The 24,782-nt window shown below is 43.5% G+C and overlaps 1 protein-coding gene across 1 annotated transcript in view; it reads right to left on the reverse strand.

Moving 5' to 3' along the window:
• The window catches only part of LOC136885932 (uncharacterized), a 120,582-nt gene that overhangs the window by 57,473 nt on the left and 38,327 nt on the right, over positions 1-24,782 (reverse strand). Inside the window, exons 3-5 of the mRNA XM_068230947.1 lie at positions 23,795-23,924; positions 16,066-16,192; positions 9,352-9,495 (exon numbers count right to left, since the gene is read on the reverse strand). Coding sequence (XP_068087048.1) covers positions 9,352-9,495; positions 16,066-16,192; positions 23,795-23,924 — 401 coding nt within the window. The remainder of the gene's footprint in view (positions 1-9,351; positions 9,496-16,065; positions 16,193-23,794; positions 23,925-24,782) is intronic.

Genomic DNA, 24,782 nt, shown 5'->3' on the forward strand with positions numbered 1-24,782 from the left:
ACCCCACTCAAACCCTGGAGCCCTTGCTCCAAATTACACAGCAAAGCCTCCTCGAGGCATACAACTCTCAGTTTTAGAAAAGAGCCACTCGCTCTTAAAGTTAAGCCTCTCCCAGGCCACACCAAACTCAACTTTCAAGTTGTCCTCAAAGGACATATACACAGGGGTAAAATACCCAACCTACTGAGGTCTATTAGGTGAGAAAAGATTAATACATGACCTCTAAAATACAACTTGAGAGGAGGCGAACTTGCACTCCTAATACACTTAGCTTTTAAAACCTAATCTGGCTCTGGGCCACTAACGCAAGGGCTAATCCCATACTACAGAGGTGACTTAGAGAAGAACACTTTACATTACATAAACGAAGAAAAGTTTGAGAAAATAAGTTCACCTCAAAACAAATGTGAGTGGGAGCTCGAGAGGGTTAGCACTCTCTATCCCAATATGTAACTTTACAAGAAAAAGAAGAAAAGAGTAGTTACATTTTAGGAAAAGGTTACATGCTTCGAACCCGCCGCGAGAGTTAAACTGCCGACCTAGCAAGAAAAGAAGATATTAATAGGCCATTACCTGGTAGTAGATCGCTGCCGAGGAAAGAGGCGCTTCCCGCCTCCTGTTATGTACTTAATACACTGAAAGATGGAACAGAAGTGGCCCGGAGACCCCAAAATCAGCAGTTTATATCCTCTCGCGGAAGATTCTAGGCGTTAGGGGAAATAAAACACCCTCCCACAAAATCTTTATTGGTTCGGGAAAAGAAACCCCTACATAGAGGAAGAAGAAACACATTATTGGTGGAAAATTAATTAAAGAAATTCGGGATTGGCTAGATCCAAACTAAGGGGAAAAAGAGGGGTATACAGCCAACTTAAACAATAACAGAAAGAAATTTAACAAGAAACAAACTTTTGAAATAAAAATTTCTCCCACAAAATAGTTCTTTGATTTCGCACTAGGTTGCACTATTGTAATTCTTCAGTAGTGTCCTCTAGAAGAGAAAGTTCACACTTCTTACTTCAAGCGAAACAAAAACACATCAAAAGTGACACAGTTCAAAAACTCAAAATTTTCCACGTGGTGACATCTTCTGCGAAAGTAGAGAATTAATAGAATAGATAAAGTTCAACCTTCCTCCAGAAGAGGAGTTTCAACTGGCGCAACTTTTAAATAAACAGAGTAGAGGTGTACCGCCCGGTACAGAAATGATGTTCGATGTAAGAGGTAAAGAACTGGAATGGAAATGCAGGGAAAGGATGGTAGGGTACTTAGTGAATCTCATGATGTTCTGAAATATGTACAAGCCTAATAAAAGACAAAATAATGAGAGTGAAAATTAAGTAAGTGTGGTAGAAGACGGAAAAGGACATTGTATTTTGGAAAGTGAGGTGAAAATGGCATTGGAGGACAAGAAAAATCACAAGACAAGCGGAACTGATGGACAACGACAGAGGTGTTAAATAGTCTTGGAGACAGAGGTGTGAAGGAGATAACATACCTTTATAACAAGATATAACAAAGGAGAATGGCCAGAGGACTTTCTTTCAACAATCGTGATACCAGTTTCAAAGAAGAAAAATGCCAAGGAATGTAAGTACTGAAGGACCGTTAATCTGATATTCGATGCAGGCAAAGTATTTCTTAGAGTATCGGCTAGAAGACTGTATGGAAAGTTAGATATATTGCGGAAGAACAGTATGGTTTTTGAAGAGGTAACAGGACAAGAGATGCAATTGGAGTTTTGAGAACTATTGGTGAGAGATGTATTGAGAAAGGAAACTTTACAAAATTTATAAAAAGCCTTTGGCAGAATACAATGGAAGAAACAACCGGGCCTTGCTAATGAGGAAAATGCGTGGATTGAAAAGACAACTGATCAGAGGACTATACTTACAAGAGATCAGAATATAGATGAGGAATGAAATGTCAGAGGAAAACAGAATTGGAAAGGGGTCAGATAAAGTTGCTGTCTCTCCTACAATGCTCAACGTTTACCTCGAAGAAATTGTTAGGAAATGTCTAGATGGAAGAAAAGGTGTAGCTATTGGTGGCAGAATACTACAGTGTATTCGATTTACAGATAACATGGTGTTATTAGCGGAGAGTGAGAGAGTTCTAGAGAGAATGCTACCAGACCTGAATGTAACGTGTGAGCAATATGGAATGTTAATAAGAAAAAATACGAAGAACGTGGTAATAAGCGCAAGAGGGAACAAGGCAAACGAATCTCAGCTTTCAAATGCCCAGGGGGCATAATAACAGATATAACAGATGCTATGAGAAGGAAGGAAGGGCTTGCTTGCTTGCTTGCTTGCTTGCTTGCTTGCTTGCTTGCTTGCTTGCTTGCTTGCTTGCTTGCTTGCTTGCTTGCTTGCTTGCTTGCTTGCTTGCTTGCTTGCTTGCTTGCTTGCTTGCTTGCTTGCTTGCTTGCTTGCTTGCTTGCTTGCTTGCTTGCTTGCTTGCTTGCTTGCTTGCTTGCTTGCTTGCTTGCTTGCTTGCTTGCTTGCTTGCTTGCTTGCTTGCTTGCTTGCTTGCTTGCTTGCTTGCTTGCTTGCTTGCTTGCTTGCTTGCTTGCTTGCTTGCTTGCTTGCTTGCTTGCTTGCTTGCTTGCTTGCTTGCTTGCTTGCTTGCTTGCTTGCTTGCTTGCTTGCTTGCTTGCTTGCTTGCTTGCTTGCTTGCTTGCTTGCTTGCTTGCTTGCTTGCTTGCTTGCTTGCTTGCTTGCTTGCTTGCTTGCTTGCTTGCTTGCTTGCTTGCTTGCTTGCTTGCTTGCTTGCTTGCTTGCTTGCTTGCTTGCTTGCTTGCTTGCTTGCTTGCTTGCTTGCTTGCTTGCTTGCTTGCTTGCTTGCTTGCTTGCTTGCTTGCTTGCTTGCTTGCTTGCTTGCTTGCTTGCTTGCTTGCTTGCTTGCTTGCTTGCTTGCTTGCTTGCTTGCTTGCTTGCTTGCTTGCTTGCTTGCTTGCTTGCTTGCTTGCTTGCTTGCTTGCTTGCTTGCTTGCTTGCTTGCTTGCTTGCTTGCTTGCTTGCTTGCTTGCTTGCTTGCTTGCTTGCTTGCTTGCTTGCTTGCTTGCTTGCTTGCTTGCTTGCTTGCTTGCTTGCTTGCTTGCTTGCTTGCTTGCTTGCTTGCTTGCTTGCTTGCTTGCTTGCTTGCTTGCTTGCTTGCTTGCTTGCTTGCTTGCTTGCTTGCTTGCTTGCTTGCTTGCTTGCTTGCTTGCTTGCTTGCTTGCTTGCTTGCTTGCTTGCTTGCTTGCTTGCTTGCTTGCTTGCTTGCTTGCTTGCTTGCTTGCTTGCTTGCTTGCTTGCTTGCTTGCTTGCTTGCTTGCTTGCTTGCTTGCTTGCTTGCTTGCTTGCTTGCTTGCTTGCTTGCTTGCTTGCTTGCTTGCTTGCTTGCTTGCTTGCTTGCTTGCTTGCTTGCTTGCTTGCTTGCTTGCTTGCTTGCTTGCTTGCTTGCTTGCTTGCTTGCTTGCTTGCTTGCTTGCTTGCTTGCTTGCTTGCTTGCTTGCTTGCTTGCTTGCTTGCTTGCTTGCTTGCTTGCTTGCTTGCTTGCTTGCTTGCTTGCTTGCTTGCTTGCTTGCTTGCTTGCTTGCTTGCTTGCTTGCTTGCTTGCTTGCTTGCTTGCTTGCTTGCTTGCTTGCTTGCTTGCTTGCTTGCTTGCTTGCTTGCTTGCTTGCTTGCTTGCTTGCTTGCTTGCTTGCTTGCTTGCTTGCTTGCTTGCTTGCTTGCTTGCTTGCTTGCTTGCTTGCTTGCTTGCTTGCTTGCTTGCTTGCTTGCTTGCTTGCTTGCTTGCTTGCTTGCTTGCTTGCTTGCTTGCTTGCTTGCTTGCTTGCTTGCTTGCTTGCTTGCTTGCTTGCTTGCTTGCTTGCTTGCTTGCTTGCTTGCTTGCTTGCTTGCTTGCTTGCTTGCTTGCTTGCTTGCTTGCTTGCTTGCTTGCTTGCTTGCTTGCTTGCTTGCTTGCTTGCTTGCTTGCTTGCTTGCTTGCTTGCTTGCTTGCTTGCTTGCTTGCTTGCTTGCTTGCTTGCTTGCTTGCTTGCTTGCTTGCTTGCTTGCTTGCTTGCTTGCTTGCTTGCTTGCTTGCTTGCTTGCTTGCTTGCTTGCTTGCTTGCTTGCTTGCTTGCTTGCTTGCTTGCTTGCTTGCTTGCTTGCTTGCTTGCTTGCTTGCTTGCTTGCTTGCTTGCTTGCTTGCTTGCTTGCTTGCTTGCTTGCTTGCTTGCTTGCTTGCTTGCTTGCTTGCTTGCTTGCTTGCTTGCTTGCTTGCTTGCTTGCTTGCTTGCTTGCTTGCTTGCTTGCTTGCTTGCTTGCTTGCTTGCTTGCTTGCTTGCTTGCTTGCTTGCTTGCTTGCTTGCTTGCTTGCTTGCTTGCTTGCTTGCTTGCTTGCTTGCTTGCTTGCTTGCTTGCTTGCTTGCTTGCTTGCTTGCTTGCTTGCTTGCTTGCTTGCTTGCTTGCTTGCTTGCTTGCTTGCTTGCTTGCTTGCTTGCTTGCTTGCTTGCTTGCTTGCTTGCTTGCTTGCTTGCTTGCTTGCTTGCTTGCTTGCTTGCTTGCTTGCTTGCTTGCTTGCTTGCTTGCTTGCTTGCTTGCTTGCTTGCTTGCTTGCTTGCTTGCTTGCTTGCTTGCTTGCTTGCTTGCTTGCTTGCTTGCTTGCTTGCTTGCTTGCTTGCTTGCTTGCTTGCTTGCTTGCTTGCTTGCTTGCTTGCTTGCTTGCTTGCTTGCTTGCTTGCTTGCTTGCTTGCTTGCTTGCTTGCTTGCTTGCTTGCTTGCTTGCTTGCTTGCTTGCTTGCTTGCTTGCTTGCTTGCTTGCTTGCTTGCTTGCTTGCTTGCTTGCTTGCTTGCTTGCTTGCTTGCTTGCTTGCTTGCTTGCTTGCTTGCTTGCTTGCTTGCTTGCTTGCTTGCTTGCTTGCTTGCTTGCTTGCTTGCTTGCTTGCTTGCTTGCTTGCTTGCTTGCTTGCTTGCTTGCTTGCTTGCTTGCTTGCTTGCTTGCTTGCTTGCTTGCTTGCTTGCTTGCTTGCTTGCTTGCTTGCTTGCTTGCTTGCTTGCTTGCTTGCTTGCTTGCTTGCTTGCTTGCTTGCTTGCTTGCTTGCTTGCTTGCTTGCTTGCTTGCTTGCTTGCTTGCTTGCTTGCTTGCTTGCTTGCTTGCTTGCTTGCTTGCTTGCTTGCTTGCTTGCTTGCTTGCTTGCTTGCTTGCTTGCTTGCTTGCTTGCTTGCTTGCTTGCTTGCTTGCTTGCTTGCTTGCTTGCTTGCTTGCTTGCTTGCTTGCTTGCTTGCTTGCTTGCTTGCTTGCTTGCTTGCTTGCTTGCTTGCTTGCTTGCTTGCTTGCTTGCTTGCTTGCTTGCTTGCTTGCTTGCTTGCTTGCTTGCTTGCTTGCTTGCTTGCTTGCTTGCTTGCTTGCTTGCTTGCTTGCTTGCTTGCTTGCTTGCTTGCTTGCTTGCTTGCTTGCTTGCTTGCTTGCTTGCTTGCTTGCTTGCTTGCTTGCTTGCTTGCTTGCTTGCTTGCTTGCTTGCTTGCTTGCTTGCTTGCTTGCTTGCTTGCTTGCTTGCTTGCTTGCTTGCTTGCTTGCTTGCTTGCTTGCTTGCTTGCTTGCTTGCTTGCTTGCTTGCTTGCTTGCTTGCTTGCTTGCTTGCTTGCTTGCTTGCTTGCTTGCTTGCTTGCTTGCTTGCTTGCTTGCTTGCTTGCTTGCTTGCTTGCTTGCTTGCTTGCTTGCTTGCTTGCTTGCTTGCTTGCTTGCTTGCTTGCTTGCTTGCTTGCTTGCTTGCTTGCTTGCTTGCTTGCTTGCTTGCTTGCTTGCTTGCTTGCTTGCTTGCTTGCTTGCTTGCTTGCTTGCTTGCTTGCTTGCTTGCTTGCTTGCTTGCTTGCTTGCTTGCTTGCTTGCTTGCTTGCTTGCTTGCTTGCTTGCTTGCTTGCTTGCTTGCTTGCTTGCTTGCTTGCTTGCTTGCTTGCTTGCTTGCTTGCTTGCTTGCTTGCTTGCTTGCTTGCTTGCTTGCTTGCTTGCTTGCTTGCTTGCTTGCTTGCTTGCTTGCTTGCTTGCTTGCTTGCTTGCTTGCTTGCTTGCTTGCTTGCTTGCTTGCTTGCTTGCTTGCTTGCTTGCTTGCTTGCTTGCTTGCTTGCTTGCTTGCTTGCTTGCTTGCTTGCTTGCTTGCTTGCTTGCTTGCTTGCTTGCTTGCTTGCTTGCTTGCTTGCTTGCTTGCTTGCTTGCTTGCTTGCTTGCTTGCTTGCTTGCTTGCTTGCTTGCTTGCTTGCTTGCTTGCTTGCTTGCTTGCTTGCTTGCTTGCTTGCTTGCTTGCTTGCTTGCTTGCTTGCTTGCTTGCTTGCTTGCTTGCTTGCTTGCTTGCTTGCTTGCTTGCTTGCTTGCTTGCTTGCTTGCTTGCTTGCTTGCTTGCTTGCTTGCTTGCTTGCTTGCTTGCTTGCTTGCTTGCTTGCTTGCTTGCTTGCTTGCTTGCTTGCTTGCTTGCTTGCTTGCTTGCTTGCTTGCTTGCTTGCTTGCTTGCTTGCTTGCTTGCTTGCTTGCTTGCTTGCTTGCTTGCTTGCTTGCTTGCTTGCTTGCTTGCTTGCTTGCTTGCTTGCTTGCTTGCTTGCTTGCTTGCTTGCTTGCTTGCTTGCTTGCTTGCTTGCTTGCTTGCTTGCTTGCTTGCTTGCTTGCTTGCTTGCTTGCTTGCTTGCTTGCTTGCTTGCTTGCTTGCTTGCTTGCTTGCTTGCTTGCTTGCTTGCTTGCTTGCTTGCTTGCTTGCTTGCTTGCTTGCTTGCTTGCTTGCTTGCTTGCTTGCTTGCTTGCTTGCTTGCTTGCTTGCTTGCTTGCTTGCTTGCTTGCTTGCTTGCTTGCTTGCTTGCTTGCTTGCTTGCTTGCTTGCTTGCTTGCTTGCTTGCTTGCTTGCTTGCTTGCTTGCTTGCTTGCTTGCTTGCTTGCTTGCTTGCTTGCTTGCTTGCTTGCTTGCTTGCTTGCTTGCTTGCTTGCTTGCTTGCTTGCTTGCTTGCTTGCTTGCTTGCTTGCTTGCTTGCTTGCTTGCTTGCTTGCTTGCTTGCTTGCTTGCTTGCTTGCTTGCTTGCTTGCTTGCTTGCTTGCTTGCTTGCTTGCTTGCTTGCTTGCTTGCTTGCTTGCTTGCTTGCTTGCTTGCTTGCTTGCTTGCTTGCTTGCTTGCTTGCTTGCTTGCTTGCTTGCTTGCTTGCTTGCTTGCTTGCTTGCTTGCTTGCTTGCTTGCTTGCTTGCTTGCTTGCTTGCTTGCTTGCTTGCTTGCTTGCTTGCTTGCTTGCTTGCTTGCTTGCTTGCTTGCTTGCTTGCTTGCTTGCTTGCTTGCTTGCTTGCTTGCTTGCTTGCTTGCTTGCTTGCTTGCTTGCTTGCTTGCTTGCTTGCTTGCTTGCTTGCTTGCTTGCTTGCTTGCTTGCTTGCTTGCTTGCTTGCTTGCTTGCTTGCTTGCTTGCTTGCTTGCTTGCTTGCTTGCTTGCTTGCTTGCTTGCTTGCTTGCTTGCTTGCTTGCTTGCTTGCTTGCTTGCTTGCTTGCTTGCTTGCTTGCTTGCTTGCTTGCTTGCTTGCTTGCTTGCTTGCTTGCTTGCTTGCTTGCTTGCTTGCTTGCTTGCTTGCTTGCTTGCTTGCTTGCTTGCTTGCTTGCTTGCTTGCTTGCTTGCTTGCTTGCTTGCTTGCTTGCTTGCTTGCTTGCTTGCTTGCTTGCTTGCTTGCTTGCTTGCTTGCTTGCTTGCTTGCTTGCTTGCTTGCTTGCTTGCTTGCTTGCTTGCTTGCTTGCTTGCTTGAACAGAAGGGAAGGTCTCCCGTGTGGACAATGGAACTTGAGGTTAAGGAAGAGGTTGGCGAAATGCTTTGTTTGGAAGTTTGGCGCTATATCGATCCGAGACCTTACAAGCATTTGAGATGTTGTGATGGAGAGGGATGGAACGGATATCCTGAGTAGAAACAGTAAGGAATGAGCAGCTACTGGAATGAACTGAAAAAAAAAAGAAACTAATGGATTACAATATGAGGAATGTAAACTGGCTTGGGCACTGGTTTTGAAGAGAAGGTTTGCTGATGGACGCTCTAGAAGGATTAGTAAACGGAAGGAGTTGAAGAGGACGGGGAATTTAACCTCTTACCATTCGCCTTAACTTTCATTTATGTTAGGAATTTTTTTTTCAAAATTCTACCCAAAATATTTCACACGATCCATTGTACACTAGAATTATCAAACAATTATAATATTTTAATCATATTACGCCCCACGGTTACCGTGGGTACCTACACGAAGGTAGTGTTTTACAGAGTAGAATGGTAGTGTGTTAAGAAATCTACCTGTAATCGTTTAGGAATTTACGACATACATATTGTTATGTGTTAATGCGAATGTCAGCTCTGTTGGGTATTTCCTGGAAGAAATGAGTTAGGCTGCCGGCCTGCAGACATGTGACGGCCTCGGCTCCTATTGTCCGTTTCGTCTGGTGTCTCCGTGAATCTTCTGGAAAGTGAAATTAAAATACTTGTATTGTGGCCGCACCCTGAGGATACTAGAACTTCATCGCCAGGTACATAAAAGCAGGCTCACCTCGAAGAGTTGGTGTCGTGTTGAGTAGTCCGTTACGAGTCATAATCTGAGAGTTCAGTGCTTGGAGCTGTCACGTGACTTGATTTTGCGAGTAATCGGCCTTGTCTGGAGTCGAGCCAAGAGTAAAGTGTACAATCGTCGTTCGATGTGATACCAACGGTCGTGTGTGCAGTGAGTGAAAGGTAAGACCTAATTACGGAGGATCGCGCCCTTCCATGTAAAGACTGCCAGCCGAAGACAAAAGAGTTTTGTAAATAACTACTAATCATTATTAAAAGTGGCGTATGGCTTTTAGTGCCGGGAGTGTCCGAGGACAATTTCGGCTCGCCAGATTAGGTCTTATGATTTGACGCCCGTAGGCGACCTGTGCGCCGTGATGAGGACGAAATGATGATGAAGACGACGCATACACCCAGCCCCAGTGCCAGCGAAATCAACCAATTATGGTTAAAATTTCCGACCTTGCCGGGAATCGAACCCGGGACCCCTGTGACGAAGGGCCAGCACGCTAACCATTTAGCCATGGAGCCGGACGCCACTAATCATTTTAACAGATGTGATTCATTGTTGAGTATAATTGTGTGTACTAATTTGGTCATCCTCGACTAAAATGAAATATCAGGGTGAGGCTATCACAGTCTATTGTAATACTTCTGGAAATAATCAGGCTGCAATGAGTGTAGATTGCATGAAGAGAAAATTTAAATTAACCTCAGATATAAACCAATGGCATGAAGTAAAAAGGTATAATTTGACAAAATAAATGTGATTTCCCGTGCACATGAAATGTGAGAATTTTAAAATCAAAATTCGAATGTTAAAACATTTGCAATTACCTGCACATGAGGAGGTGTTCCAAGAACATAAAGTACAGCTTCAGCAACATCTTCTGAGTAGAGGCCAACCTTCTTATCGAATATATTCTTTAAGTAGGGAAGTTTATCCCGGAATTCAGTCTTCACAACTCCAGGAGTCACGCACTGGAATAAGGAGGATATAAATTACTCTATCATACAGTGGAAATACGAGATACATACAGTATTAAAAAACAATGTGCATTTGAGGAATGGGGAAATGGAAACTAGAATGTTATCCCGCGGTGTCCGATTCGCGGTGACGATCGAAACACAAAATGAAAAGAAAAAAACGTAATGAAGGTCGCCAACCTTCTGTAGGGAGACAGCACAAGCAGAATCGAAAGTAAAAGAGATACTCACATCTTTTTGACGAGAGTTAAGATTTTCACGTGGTATTTCAAATGACATGTAATATTGCCAAAATTTGGCTCCTTGGCCTATTGGTCAGCGTCTTGGCATTAGATTCAGAGAGTCATGTGTTCGATTCGCGCGTCAGTCAGAGTTTTAGTCACATCTGGTTTGGCTCGGGGACTGGGTGCTCTTCACATTACAAACAATTACCGAAACATTCAACATTGAATATACGGTACCTCCTGACCCCCAACATGGCAGGTTCGATCCTGGCTCAGTCCGGTGGTATTTGAAGGAGCTCAAAAACGTCAGTCTCTTGTCGGTAGATTTACTGGTACATAAAAAAAACTACTGTGGAACTAAATTCCGGCACCTCGGCGACTCCGAAAACCGTAAGAGTAGTTAGTAGGACGTAAAGCAAATAAAATTATTATTATTATTATTATTATTATTATTATTATTATTATTATTATTATTATTGTCGACGGCAGGAAGGGCATCCGGCCGTACAACATGGCGTAGTCATTATGTGTGGCACAGGAAAAAAGCTGTCAACATGTTCCTAAAAAGCAAAGTCATCTCTGTACAGGCAATGAAGGCCCTTGGAGGGGTAGAAGGTAAAGGCTTCCACTATCAGTAACCTCGCACTTGATGGGGTAGAGTGGTTAGCTCTACGCTCGGCCGCCTTTGCCCCCCAGGAATTAACCTGGTACTCATTTTTGGTGTAGGTTGAGTGAACTTCATGGCCATATTCACTTCCAGAAATGGAAATCTCGTTTCTTAAATTTCTCGACTTCCTGACGGGGAATCAAACCCACGTCCTTTCGGGTAAACCGAGGACGCCTTTACCGTCTCAAAGGTAGCTGAAAATTTACGTGAGCGTTAAAAGATAACTGGAAATTGTTGCATCGGCTTACATGGATTGCAACGTTGAGTTCAACCCAACAGTTAGCAAATAACTATAAACCACCAGTTTCAATAGTAATTGGCGAGAAATTGTTAGGTTTCCCTCTTAGGGTCCAACGTTATTTTTATTTATTTATTTATTTATTTATTTATTTATTTATTTATTTATTTATACTGAGGACATTTCACTTGTACTGTCAACATTAATCAAATATAACAAAGATAACATTCAGAGGCTGTTAAGAACAACTGTTAACATGGAAAACCATAAGAATGCCCATGTTCTTTGTCAAGATGGAGGTGTAACCATTTTACACAAACTTTTTCTTAAAATATTACTCACACCTCTACGAGTTCTGACAGAAGAGTAGAAACTTGATTCCGAAGAATGTCCACAAACCTGAGTGGTGGAAAGAAAAAAATAAATGGCAAATCAAGTCATATACAGAGTGTCTGGTAAGTAGTAGAACAATTCTCTAAATACAAAATGTAACACTCATTGTTTTAAAATCCTATGGGGTGTAGCCCGAAGGCGGTAGCCCGTGGAAGTGAGGAGTTGGCGACGTCTTTGGCTGCCCCGTGGCTTAGCACGTATTGTTGGGAGATCAGAAGAATGCACATACCCGGTGAGGCTCGGGGCGAAGGGGTTTTCACCAGCAGAGCCAGTGACGCAATGGTTACCATAGCAACTCCGCTACTACCCAGGCGACTTTATATTATCTTCTACTGGCAGCTCTTCGCTCTTGTCAGTTGTAATCCAGCAAACTGCAAAGTGTGAGTCAATGTTTTCGTGTAGCAGATAAGAGCCGGTCTGTCTGGGCAGAACAGGAAGTTCGTGCTTGCAGGCCACATTCCTCATTCTTGCATTCTTCTCATCTCTACACAGTACTCGGTCAAGCAGTGGCTCCGCTTGCCTCGCTTCTCCGCTGTGTACAGTTTAACAGAGGAAGCCACGCACTACACGCGTGTGTTTGCTTTCTCAATAATGCTCACAATGTAGAAGAGTACGCATCCTTTTACAGCCAACCTTCTGCTGAGCTTGGCTTAAGGTAATCGCCCACTGCAGGGAACCGCGCCGCGCCGTGCGGAACAAGCTTGTGGAACATTCCACGGACCATTTTCCGAGACTTCGCCCATACAGCACACCTCACCGCGCCGCCTCTCTCCACTTGGGGAAGTGCAGCTCACACAGAAATATGAGTTCCGGTTCCGAGGAGGACTTCTTATTTGCGGTTGCGATATTTGCAAATGAGGAAGAAGAAAAACGCGAAAGAAAAGTTTGGGTCCACAACATTTATGAGAAAAGGGAAACGTACGGAGAGTTTCACCATTTATTTCCTGATCTACTAAAGGACCGAAGTAAATTTTATCACCGCTTTCGTATGTCCCAAGAAAAATTCTATGAACTATTGAACCTAGTTAAGCCGTGTGTACCGAGTTCGATAGCTGCAGTCGCTTAAGTGCGGCCAGTATCTAGTGTTCGGGAGATAGTAGGTTCGAACCCCACTGTCGGCAGCCCTGAAAATGGTTTTCCGTGGTTTTCCATTTTCACACCAGGCAAATGCTGGGGCTGTACCTTAATTAAGGCCACGGCCGCTTCCTTCCCACTCCTAGCCCTTTCCTGTCCCATCGTCGCCATAAGACCGATCTGCGTCGGTGCGACGTGAAGCAACTAGCAAATAAAAAAGCCGTGTGTAGAGCGAGAAAATAATATCACCTTTCGCCGAGAAAGGCGTACAGTGCACAATACCACTAACCGCGTGAAGGTACGAGCATATCGAGGACTCACGAGGACTGCCGAAACGGCACGAAACCACATTATTTCCGTTATTCCTTCCTTCTACCCTCGCCCACACAAGCGCGCCGAAAGGAAAAAGTTCCGTTCCAGAAACCTGGGGGCTTCTGGTGCGGAAACTCCACAAGCTTGTTCCGCGCGGCGCGGTGTAGTGGGCGATTACCTTAACTCTATCATTTAACAGACTCTCTGCATACAGATTTAGGAACAGATCAGTGTGGGAAAAGGCAGTAACCAAAGCAGAAACATCTCCATACTGGCCGCGAAGACTCCTGAAAGAGTAACGGCTCCAGTTATCCGCAACCTGGACGTCAAGTGCAATTCAGTGGTTAGGTCTGTGTGCCTCCAGGTATTAACCTGATACTACTCAACCTCAGAGCCATGCGCTTCTCCATAACTGGAAATTTCGTTTCTAAATTTTTGACTTTCTGACAGGGTGTAGAACCCAAGTCCTGTCGGGTGAAATGATTAAGAAAGATGGAGTAACAGGAAAAGGAAAGTAGGACAAACATGGCATTGGGGCCTCTAGTGGTGATTTTTAAAATCCCACGTTCATTAGCCGGAATGTTGACCGGTAGGGGAACAAAAGTGATGGTATACAATTTGAAATCACTAGATTGCGTGCAAAAATCCTGGATGCCCTACCTCTCCCCCAGCGTTCATATGCAGTTTTTAATTTCGTGTGGCTATTTCTAGCCGAGTGCAGCCCTTGTACGGCAGACCCTCCGATGAGGGTGGGTGGCATCTGCCATGTGTAGGTAACTGCGTGTTGTTGTGGTGGAGGACAGTGCTATCTGTGGTGTGTGAGTTGCAGGGATGTTGGGGACAGCACAAACACCCATCCCCCGGGCCATTGGAATTAACCAATTAAGGTTAAAATCCCCGACCCGACCGGGAATCGAAGCCGGGACCCTCTGAACCGAAGGCCAGTAGGCGGACCATTCAGCCAATGGTCGGACTTCATATGCAATGAGGGAATATGACGTTGTTGATGGTAATTCCTCCCTCGGATGGAGACGTCAATCCTAGAGCAGAACTCTTGATGTTATTTGACAGGAGGACACAAGATTTCACCCTCTCCGGACCTGATCTTCGCCATTTCAAATCCAGTCGCTCAGACGCTTCAAAGATCTGCACCAGGCGAGCCGAACATGTCCTCGGGCACTAAAGGTCTACGCTAAATAAAACATTCTACAGGTCTCGGTTTTATTTTATCCCTCCGCTCCCCAGGGGCTCTGAACTTTGGATTGTGGGTTGGTAACGACGGGGCCCTGGCATTGCTTCCACTTACTTACTTTCATCTATTCTATCTGACCTCTCTTGGTCAACTCTTGTTCTTTTCCAACCCCGACGGTATTAGAGCACTCGAGGCTCGGGAGCCTTTCGTTTTCACACACTTCTTGCCCCTTGTCTTCCTTTGGCCGACATCTTTATTTTTCGGAATTTTGGGTCCCTTCCATTTTTCTCTCTGATTAGTGTTATATAAAGGATGCTTGCCTAATTGTGCTTCCTCGTAAAACAATAATCACCACCACCGCCATCACTCCGCTCAGCTGTTGGCCTGAGGCTGCTGGAAACTCCACTAACGCAATTGTCATAGTACGATTAGCATCACGACTGCCTTGCACAACTTCAAAACAAAGACCCTGCATTTTATTACGAAAGACCATTGCTCGGGACAAGATATAATGATTCTTCCATAGAAGAGTGCTCGACATTTTGTCTTCTTCTTCTTCTTCTTAACATGCCGTCTCCATACGGATGTTGGGGATCCATGTAGCCAGCTCTGATCTTGACAATGCAACATGAAAAGCTTCTTCTGATCTACTACATCTGTGCCACCTTCTAATGTCCTTTAGCCATGAATTTCTCCGTCTACCAACGGACCGTTTCCCTTGTAACTTTCCTTCAATAATTAGCTGTAATTATTGATACCGCTCGTCCCTCATAACATGCCCTAAGTATTGTGTTTTTCTCTGTTTTATAATAAGTAACAGTGCTCTTTTGTTTTTCATCTGATGAAGTACCTCGACATTTAAAATTGTCACTATCCAAGGTATACGCAAGAGGCGGCGATACAACTACCTTTCAAAGGTATATATATATACGTTTTTCAGTGCTTGGATCCAGGGTAAAGCTTCCACATTCATATAGGAGCGTAGGGAATATGTAGCAGTGGATCATGCGGGTTCGTAGCTACAGACTAAGATCTGACCTTACAAAGAATTCCTTCATGATTCCGTGATGGTGCATGTTCTCCACAGACTGCCACCAAGCGCCGATGAATTTCTGCAGTGGTCACGCCTTCTTTCCATAGGAACAAAGTCGTATAGCGCTGTCCCTGACGGTTGCTTTCCATGTTGACTGCTCCTATGCTGACAGTGTTGTTATGAAATGGCCATGACGAGTGTATTCGTTGGCCCCTGGGCGTGTGCTGCTACCAAACGATCGAACAAGACACTAGTTACACGTCACCATCTTCAAAATTGAAATGTGAACCATGCCCGTACGTACAAAAAATAAAGTGTAAAACAATATAATACGCCCCATGGTCTATCTCCACTCCTTTTCAATTGTGTCATGGAGAAAATTGTAAGAATTTGGAATGAAAAACTGAAAGAATCTAAAATATTGCAACTCATGCTGGGGAAGAAGAACAAAGGTGTTGCAATAAATTGCCTAGCATTTGCAGATGACTTTGCCATACTTTCACAAAGCCTTACAGATGCAGCAATGCAAGTCAATCTCCTTGAAAAGACAGCCAACATGACAGGCTTGAGAATCTCTGCCGAGAAAACAAAATTTTTGACGAATATGAAAAGTGCCCCAAAGTTTTTAGTAACGGATATTGGTCAAATAGAAAAGGTAAAGAAATTCAAATATTTGGGTGAGACAATTCAAGAAAATGGTTTAGAAAAATCTGCTATAGAGGAGAGGATACAAAAGATGGAAAGAGCGTACGGTATAACTAAGAATACTTACAACAAAAAGTGCTTATCAAGAAAACTTAAAATAAAGCACTACAACACAGTAGTGAAACTAGAATACCTTTATGCCAGCGAATGTCTAGCACTGAACTACAAGCTTGATAAATTAGAAATATTAGAAAGAAGAATTATAAGGAAAATATTAGGTCCTCTAAGAATTGCAGAGTTTTGGAAATTAAGAAGTAACAATGAAATTTACCAGAACGTAGAAAATATATCAGAAACAATAAGAAAAAGGAAATTGCTATTTCTTGGACACATTTACAGAATGGATGGCAATAGACTAACTAAACGAATCTTCAAGTACCTTTGGGAAAAGAAATCAACTACCACCTGGATTCAAGAAGTCAAGAAAGATCTGGAAAGGAACAACATACGAGAAGAAGAATTATTGGAAAGAAAGATTTTTAGGAAGAAAGTCTTACAAATGGAAGGATTCCAAGGGAGGAAGGAAGAGAAAACAGGCACAAAGTGGACTGAAGACAGGAAAAAGAAACACAGTGAAACAAGGAAAGAATAGTGGAAGAAAAGGAAAGAACAACTAAGGAGGAACAATTGAAATTGTAACGTGGTTCTTAGAAGGCCGGAACTCAAGAAGAAGAATATAATACGCTCCTAGTACATTGTTTAGAAAGAGACATAATATTAACTCACCGAGACTTTCATGTTACTCTTGTGTTCCAAGAAGTCCTTCCTGAGTCCTTCAGTGAGAGCCAGCACAGCGTGTTTGGTGGCGGCATACATGGTACTATTGTGTAATCCCACATTGTGTCCAGCAACGCTGTAATGAAAGAAGATTAAAAACTACTACAGTATTCGTCACATAAGACTGTACATTAAAAGGCAAATATCGCCGCCATATTCTCTTGTTTTAATGGCTCATCACTGCTGCCAACTTGACTAGTTACGAACTGAAATCACGAAACACAACCATTAACAAACTAACCTCAATACACTGACTGACAGAGCAAATGCAACACCAAGGAGGAGTGGTTCGAAAGGGATGAAAGTTGGGGAAAAAACAGACTCGGCACGGAAGAATAATTGATGTTTATTTCAAACCGATATGCAGGTTACACAATGCGCACGGCATCGACTCAGTAGGATGTAGGACCACCGCGAGCGGCGATGCACGCAGAAACACGTCGAGGTACAGAGTCAATAAGAGTGCGGATGGTGTCCTGAGGGATGGTTCTCCATTCTCTGTCAACCATTTGCCACAGTTGGTCGTCCGTACGAGGCTGGGGCAGAGTTGGCAAACGGCGTCCAATGAGATCCCACACGTGTTCGATTGGTGAGAGATCCGGAGAGTACGCTGGCCACGGAAGCATCTGTACACCTCGTAAAGCCTGTTGGGAGATGCGAGCAGTGTGTGGGCGGGCATTATCCTGCTGAAACAGAGCATTGGGCAGCCCCTGAAGGTACGGGAGTGCCACCGGCCGCAGCACATGCTGCACGTAGCGGTGGGCATTTAACGTGCCTTGAATACGCACTAGAGGTGACGTGGAATCATACGCAATAGCGCCCCAAACCATGATGCCGCGTTGTCTAGCGGTAGGGCGCTCCACAGTTACTGCCGGATTTGACCTTTCTCCACGCCGACGCCACACTCGTCTGCGGTGACTATCACTGACAGAAGAGAAGCGTGACTCATCGGAGAACACGACGTTCCGCCATTCCCTCATCCAAGTCGCTCTAGCCCGGCACCATGCCAGGCGTGCACGTCTATGTTGTGGAGTCAATGGTAGTCTTCTGAGCGGACGCCGGGAGTGCAGGCCTCCTTCAACCAATCGACGGGAAATTGTTCTGGTCGATATTGGAACAGCCAGGATGTCTTGCACATGCTGAAGAATGGCGGTTGACGTGGCGTGCGGGGTTGCCACCGCTTGGCGGCGGATGCGCCGATCCTCGCGTGCTGACGTCACTCGGGCTGCGCCTGGACCCCTCGCACGTGCCACATGTCCCTGCGCCAACCATCTTCGCCACAGGCGCTGCACCGTGGACACATCCCTATGGGTATCGGCTGCGATTTGACGAAGCGACCAATCTGCCCTTCTCAGCCCGATCACCATACCCCTCGTAAAGTCGTCTGTCTGGTGGAAATGCCTCCGTTGACGGCGGCCTGGCATTCTTAGCTATACACGTGTCCTGTAGCACACGACAACACGTTCTACAATGACTGTCGGCTGAGAAATCACGGTACGAAGTGGGCCATTCGCCAACGCCGTGTCCCATTTATCGTTCGCTACGTGCGCAGCACAGCGGCGCATTTCACATCATGAGCATACCTCAGTGACGTCAGTCTACCCTGCAATTGGCATAAAGTTCTGACCACTCCTTCTTGGTGTTGCATTTGCTCTGTCAGTCAGTGTATAAGTATCAATAATGGAGGTTCCCTTACCCAGGTAATTGATAAATAAATGATCAATCAAATATTCATAATTAAGTGGTTTTCAAGCTTAATGAGGAATCAAGCAAATACACACTCTCTCTCAACCTCAGTTAATTTACTGATATATATTTCAGCCTTCATTTTGATATACGCATCACTATAACCGTATCCTTCGGTGTTTGCCTGGTGTAAATAATAGAGCTCCCTTCTTGAAATTTGCTAAAACTTCTCAGACTTACGGGAAACAACGCCGTAATGATACAGATAAGCAAATATACAGTATTATATGTACATATGTTGTAAGTCAGTAAGAATACACAAAGGCAAAGTCTGCGAATCGTACCAAAGTTGTGACAAGACAAGGTTAGGCTAGGTTAGGTTAGGTTAGGTTAGGTTAAGTTAGGTTAAGTTTGGTCAGGTTAGGTTAGGTTAGGTCAGGTTAAGTTAGGTTAGGTCAGGTTAGGTCAGGTCAGGTTAGGTTAGGTTAGGTCAGGTTAAGTTAGGTTAGGTCAGGTTAAGTTAGGTTAGGTCAGGTTAGGTTAGGTTAGGTTAGGTCAGGTCAGTTTAGGTCAGGTTAGGTTAGGTTAGGTTAGGTTAGGTTAGGTTAGGTCAGGTCAGGTTAGGTCAGGTTAGGTCAGGTTAGGTTAGTTCAGGCTAAGTTAGGTTAAGTTAAGTTAGGTCAGGTTAGGTTAGGTCATGTCAGGTTAGGTTAGGTTAGGTTAGGTCAGGTTAAGTTAGGTTAGGTCAGGTTAGGTTATGTTAGGTCAGGTTAGGTTATGTTAGGTTAGATTAGGTCAAGTTAGGTTAGGTCAGGTTAAGTTAGGTTAGGTCAGGTTAGGTTAGGTCAGGTTAGGTTAGGTCAGGTTAGGTTATGTCAGGTTAGGTTAGGTTAGGTTAGGTTAGGTTAGGTCAGGTTAGGTTAGGTTAAGTTAGGTTAGGTCAGGTTAGGTTAGATTAGGTCAGGTTAGGTTAGGTCAGGTTAGGTTAAGTTAGGTTAGTTGATAACGAAATTTCCTTCTATTTGAAATGAACTGATCTTTATAGTGAAGGTAATGTTGCTTTCTTTTTCGGAGGATTTCTTTCAGATTTTTCTTGCCTCTTAAACATCCTAATAGAATTATATACGTAAGTAATGGACGATATAAGACTGTAATACATTAAATGCTGCGTTCGTCATTTCTTACAACTACGTTAATAAATGCATTATTCGAACATACCGCAATTCTACTCACCTGGTATTACCCAGACAGATTTACAACCCCACAGAAAAATAAAATATGCCTTAATTATACCTGCAAATGTAGTAGTAATTTTCACAATATCGCAGTGGCAATACGAAATTCTCGCAAGTCACGAAATAAACCATAACTACATAGTGCCAACGTGCCAGATTAACAGTCACTGTAAGACGTCGTATCGGCAAGTAGGGTCCCTAAACTGTATGGATGACAACACTGAATCGAACCCAACAGTTAGAAAATAACTAACAATTACTACCTTAAGTATTAACAGGGGAAAAATAGTAAGGTTGTACCCTTAGTGTATAGGCGTACGTGCCAGGTAGTAAAAATGTTTTCATTCCTTCCCTGAAGGGGGAGACGGGCCTCCTAGAAGGTGACGCCCCCTCTCAGGCCAGGAGATTTGTATCGGAGGAGGATATGTGCAGATAGGGTTGCCAACTTTTTACAAAGAAGGAATCGAGGTGCAAGGACACAAAACAAACATTTCAAATAGTGTTTTCTGCGTGTTTTATTTTACATTATTGCTTGTATTTATTTACTGACTTTGCTTCTTTTAGCAGAGATCCATTCAATTTTACATACATGTAAAGAATTCTCTACAATTAAAATCAAAATTCACTATTACTTGCAGTTCTTTTTCCATAAGTCGGTGGTACATTTGTTGCGCACTTCTGTCCATTTATAGCATTTCTTTATTGAAGAACATTACAGGCTTTTGGCCCAAATACATGTTCCCGTTACAAAGAGAATAAGATAAAAAATATATAAACTCAATCTACCATGTGGGCGCAAAATAAAAATAAACTAAGTCTACAATGTGGACGCTCACATGGGCGGATAACCGGACCACAAGCAAGCGCCACCCTTGAAACATAAAAATAAACTAAATCTACTTCGTGGGCACTCACATGGGTGGGAACCTATCCACATGTGAGAGCCACCCTTATAACTACCTTACTGACCGCCCGTGCCGTCCCCCCCCCCCCCCCTCCTTCTGACCATTTATAGTTCATTAGGGAAACAATTCTTCCTGCCTCAGCATTTGAACCAGGAATGCTTAATACAAACCCAACTACTTTCAGGAAATTGGGAACCTGAATGTTTTTTGGCTCTCAAGGTATCAAACACATTAACCCACCTTCTGTTTGCATTGCCTTCCATGGATATGCCTTGCTTAAAAATGTCCTTTGCATTACAAACTTTATCATACAAACAGTCTACATCATCTATCTGAACTGAGTCGATTATTTATTAAAGATGCTTAAATTTTAGCTCGGAACTTTGGCAAAGAAGCATGCGAGACATTGGCAATTGATCTTCAAACTTGAAAACCTTGACTAAATATGTTTTTATTGACACACAAAATTCTTTAAGATTATCTTCAATGCGTTTTCTTGTTCTGGAACAAGTTATTCAAAATTTTATTTGTATCACTACCAATATACCTATGGTATCACTCATTCTTTGCCGAGGTTTACTAATTAGCCTTGGCTGCCTCAAAAGTTTCCTTTATACTAACATCAGAGCAATTTAAGAACTCAGAACAATCTAAAACAATCACACCAATATGGGGGTGGGGGAGTTCAATAAATATCCAAAGTTAACTCTCTTCCAATGCCGTCAGATTCATGTTATAATGTCTTTAGAGCTTTGGAACAATGGATTCTTTAATTAAGTATCGGTATCGAATGAAATATCGACTTTTTAGTATGTTGCAGCGTCCCTACTGCTAGGCAGAGAAAACATTGGAGCAACATTCCGTCCAAAGAAATACAACGTGGCTTGTACAAGTTCCTCTGTGAGTGAGGAGTATTCTCTGCCTGTCGTAAGAGAGACCAGGTTCTTTCAACCTGAGTTGAGACTGGCACTGCTTCCACTTGTGCCAGGATCCTCACTTTCAACTTCCTTATCCGACCTTCCTTGGTCAGCTCTTGTTCTCTTCCGACTCCAGAGATATTGACTGGTGTATTCCCGCAGGTGACGAAATGCAGCAGCTTCACGTGTCACATGTACTTATTCTGCCCAAATGAGATGTTTAATTTTCATGCTGATTTTCGATGTTTAAACATTTGATCCATCTCAGGATTGTATCATATCCGCCATTCCCCGATCGTCTCGTTCTTTATATCTCCGAAGAATTTTGAGAAACATATTTTCAGAAATGAGGAGGCTGTTGTAACCTTGTCTCTATGTCTCACACCCATAAAATACAACAGGAAGGATTACTATGTTATATAGTTTGAGATTGAGCTCTCTCGACCTAAGGTGACTGAGGCTATAGTAACAGGGATACCCCGCCTGGATTCCCGCCTTTATTTCTGTTTCACATGTCTCTAAGTATTTGAACTTGAAGACTCTCTTGAAAGACCGGCTCCTAACTGTGTCTGGTGATGTATCTCTGTATCAACTACTATCCGATTTTGCAGAAAGTACTTAGTCTTTGTTTCGTTAAAAAATGAATCCGTTCTTACTCGCGTAAGTGTTTTTGGCCACAATTACATCCACGGTGTTTCATTCTAGATCTAGATATAAGGGCTGCTCCATCGGTATTTTTAACAATATATTCGAGTTATAATGTTTATCAAATCATGATATTTTCCTTCATATCCTTCTCATTCTTTTACGGCCTCATTAGACCATTTAATCATTTTATGGCCATACTCTTTGATAGGTTTTCTTTGCAAATTTCCCAGTAGTTTTTCATTCTTTCTTACCTTTCCTGTCGTTTCTCATCTGTAAATACCCTTTCCATTGTGTGTCGTTTGTCTATTTTTGGTTTAAATCTTATTTTTTATGTTTCTCAGTTTCTTTCGATTTTCTGTTTTGTTTTGCAAATCTTCCAGAGTGTTCTCGCTTTTCCATATCCTCTTTAATTTCCTTAATCTATCCATCATGGTATTTATTACAAATATTAACTGCTTAAAGTAATACCCTGTAGTAAAATAGAGAGTGTAATTGACAACTGTCTCGAAAAGAAAATATTGATCACACAGTCCATCTAAGTGAGAAAACGAACAGGAAGTTCAAAGTGAGCAGCTGACATGTTCTTGATCCTCTTCTCTTTAACGTATACATGTATGACATGCCACCAACATCTAACAGGATATTTGGACTTTACAAAGGTAAAATTAAGTGTGTCCTCCTAATTCAATGCATCATATAATTCCATCATTAGATGGAGTAATCAAATCACGTGTTTCTACCAAGGTAGATTTTTCGACCTGAGTTTATCACAGTGATGTCATCCTGTTTTGAACTGTTATAAAATCAATGCTTTGTAAACTAAGAGGTCCGCAACCTCGCTATGTGCACTTATTGTTCGTTTCCATCTATATCATTTATTTTCATTTCTTTTCTTCTTAAGTAACACAGTTTTTAGATTCAATTATGTTTTGTATTAAACTCTGTTTTCGCTGAATTTTAACGCAGCGAGTCGTTTCTTGCTCCACATGCTGTACTGGTAAATATTGTGTATTGGGTTGTTTTCATTTCCGTCATGTCTTTCTTTTGTTTTTTCATTTGTTCCTCTATTATGTTTTGGCACATTTTTAGCTTGTATTATGTAAATTAGTCCAACCTCTCCCTTTTTCACTGAAGATGGCTCAAACGAGCCGAAACATGTTTGAATTTTATTACTCCATCTAATGATGGAATTATATGATGTATTCAATTAGGAGGATACACTTAATTTTACCTTCGTAATTGATTCTAATATCTTGTAATGGATATTTGGATATGCTAACGACTGGACCATAGTGACATAATTAAGAATCTACTGCAGTGATCGAGGACGCCTTGACAAATGACTTAATTTCACTACGCGATTACTTCGAGAATTTGTTCTAGCATGGTTATATAAGAAGTATGTTGCTTCTACACGAGTAAAAGACTTTCCAATAGGAAACTATCGACCCACGCTAACTGTATGTAACTTAACCACAAAACACATCCTAAATACCCGGTTGTAACATTGGACAGATCGCTGACACTTACTCAACACCTTTCTAGAAAACCACACAAAATCAGAGCACGTGTGTTAGCGGCCATCTCATGAAAAGCACAAGTGTGTGTAGTTATTCCGCTGCTGAATACTGTGGGTCAAGGTGGCTCGAAAGATGCCTTGTTAAGAAGATAGACGTAAACTTGAACACGACAATGAGGCTGATATCAAGGACCATTAAATCCATTCTTCTCTACTGGTTATCAACGTTCCGCAATGTTCGTCTCTCAGGTGGAAAAAACCTTTCTTCGCGAGTATCGATATCAGTAAAGCCAGGATTTTTATGCAGTAACACGTTAGATTGCAAACTAATTTGGTTAGTAGGAAGTGTCAGCTGCCCGCTCTTCCATAATGTAGCAAGAGTAACATAAATTATAGGGGTTCTCATTGGCCGTACCCCTAATGTTTATGCAAACCCCATAGCACAATCGTTGCGAAGGTGGACTATGCATGCTCCGCACTTCAGAAAGTTTGTATTCTAACCTATTAATGCATCAAAATCCGGGCTCTGGATATCAGATAACAGTTCACGTCGATCTACTGAACCAAAATATACTCCAGCCTCCACTAATATCAGGATCCCTTCCTCAACATCTGCAGGTTTTATTCAGCCTGCAAATTATTTTAACTTGAATTTAATTTTTGTTGGAAAACTGTTCACATAAAACCTTTTCCCTTGTTGAACTTTCTCTAAGTCCTTTTCAATTTTACTTTGTATATGTCACGCACTAAATTACAATATCATTTTACCTGCCGATATGAATGATGTGTCCATCATCCACTCCTCTTCCCCTCATATTCTGAACAGCTTCACGAGTACAGATGGAGAGTCCAAGAATGTTAACATCCACAACGATTCTCCAGTCTTCTGTCGGGGCATCTGTATTGGAACAGACAGAAATATAACGGAGGATTTCTCCTATCAGTGCGGAATATGTACACAGAAATTACAATGTGTTCGTAATAATATGTTCATAATTTAAGAACATATTCTTTGTTAAGTTGTGCATCGAATTAACCCAACATAACTTATAAATATAGCCCGGATTTTTATGCATTTATAGGGTAGAATGCAAACTTCCTGAAGCGAGTAACAAGTATAGACTACCTTTACAACGACTGTGCTATGGGGTTTGCATAAACATTAGGGGTACGGCCCATCAGAACCCATATAATTTATGTTACTCTTGCTACACTATAGAAGAGCGGGTGGCCGACACTTCCTACTAACCAAATTAGTTTGCAATCTAACTTGTTACTGCATAAAAATCCGGGCCTTACTTATAAATGACAACTGCGGAGTTGTCGACGACAATCTTGATGAACCCCACAGCATAGAATGGGGTCCAAAGGAACAAGTGTTAAACATTACGTTCCGCAACAGCATGCAGCCTTCGAACAAGAGAGAAATGCTCACCTGCAAATGGCATGTTTCACGTCAAAACCATTCTATAGGAACACTGTAGAACCTGTTTTATTTGATAGTCACTGTGTCTATCTGGGTACCATCTGGAGTAGTTAGCGCCTCTACGAAAATGTATGTCCATTTGAACTAAGTCTGTGTGCAACCTCCAGAAGACTGGTGACAAGGGATTTTTGAAACTCATTTTCCCTCCGGCCAGGGAAAGTCTACTTTGAACACTCATGTAAAATGGTTCAAACTATTAGAATATTCGATAAATAAATAAAACAATATATAGATTAAGTAAAATACCATCGAAACAAAATTAAAATTGAC

This window comes from Anabrus simplex, chromosome X (assembly GCF_040414725.1).
Source record: "Anabrus simplex isolate iqAnaSimp1 chromosome X, ASM4041472v1, whole genome shotgun sequence".
In the NCBI taxonomy this organism is placed as follows: Eukaryota; Metazoa; Arthropoda; class Insecta; order Orthoptera; family Tettigoniidae; genus Anabrus; species Anabrus simplex.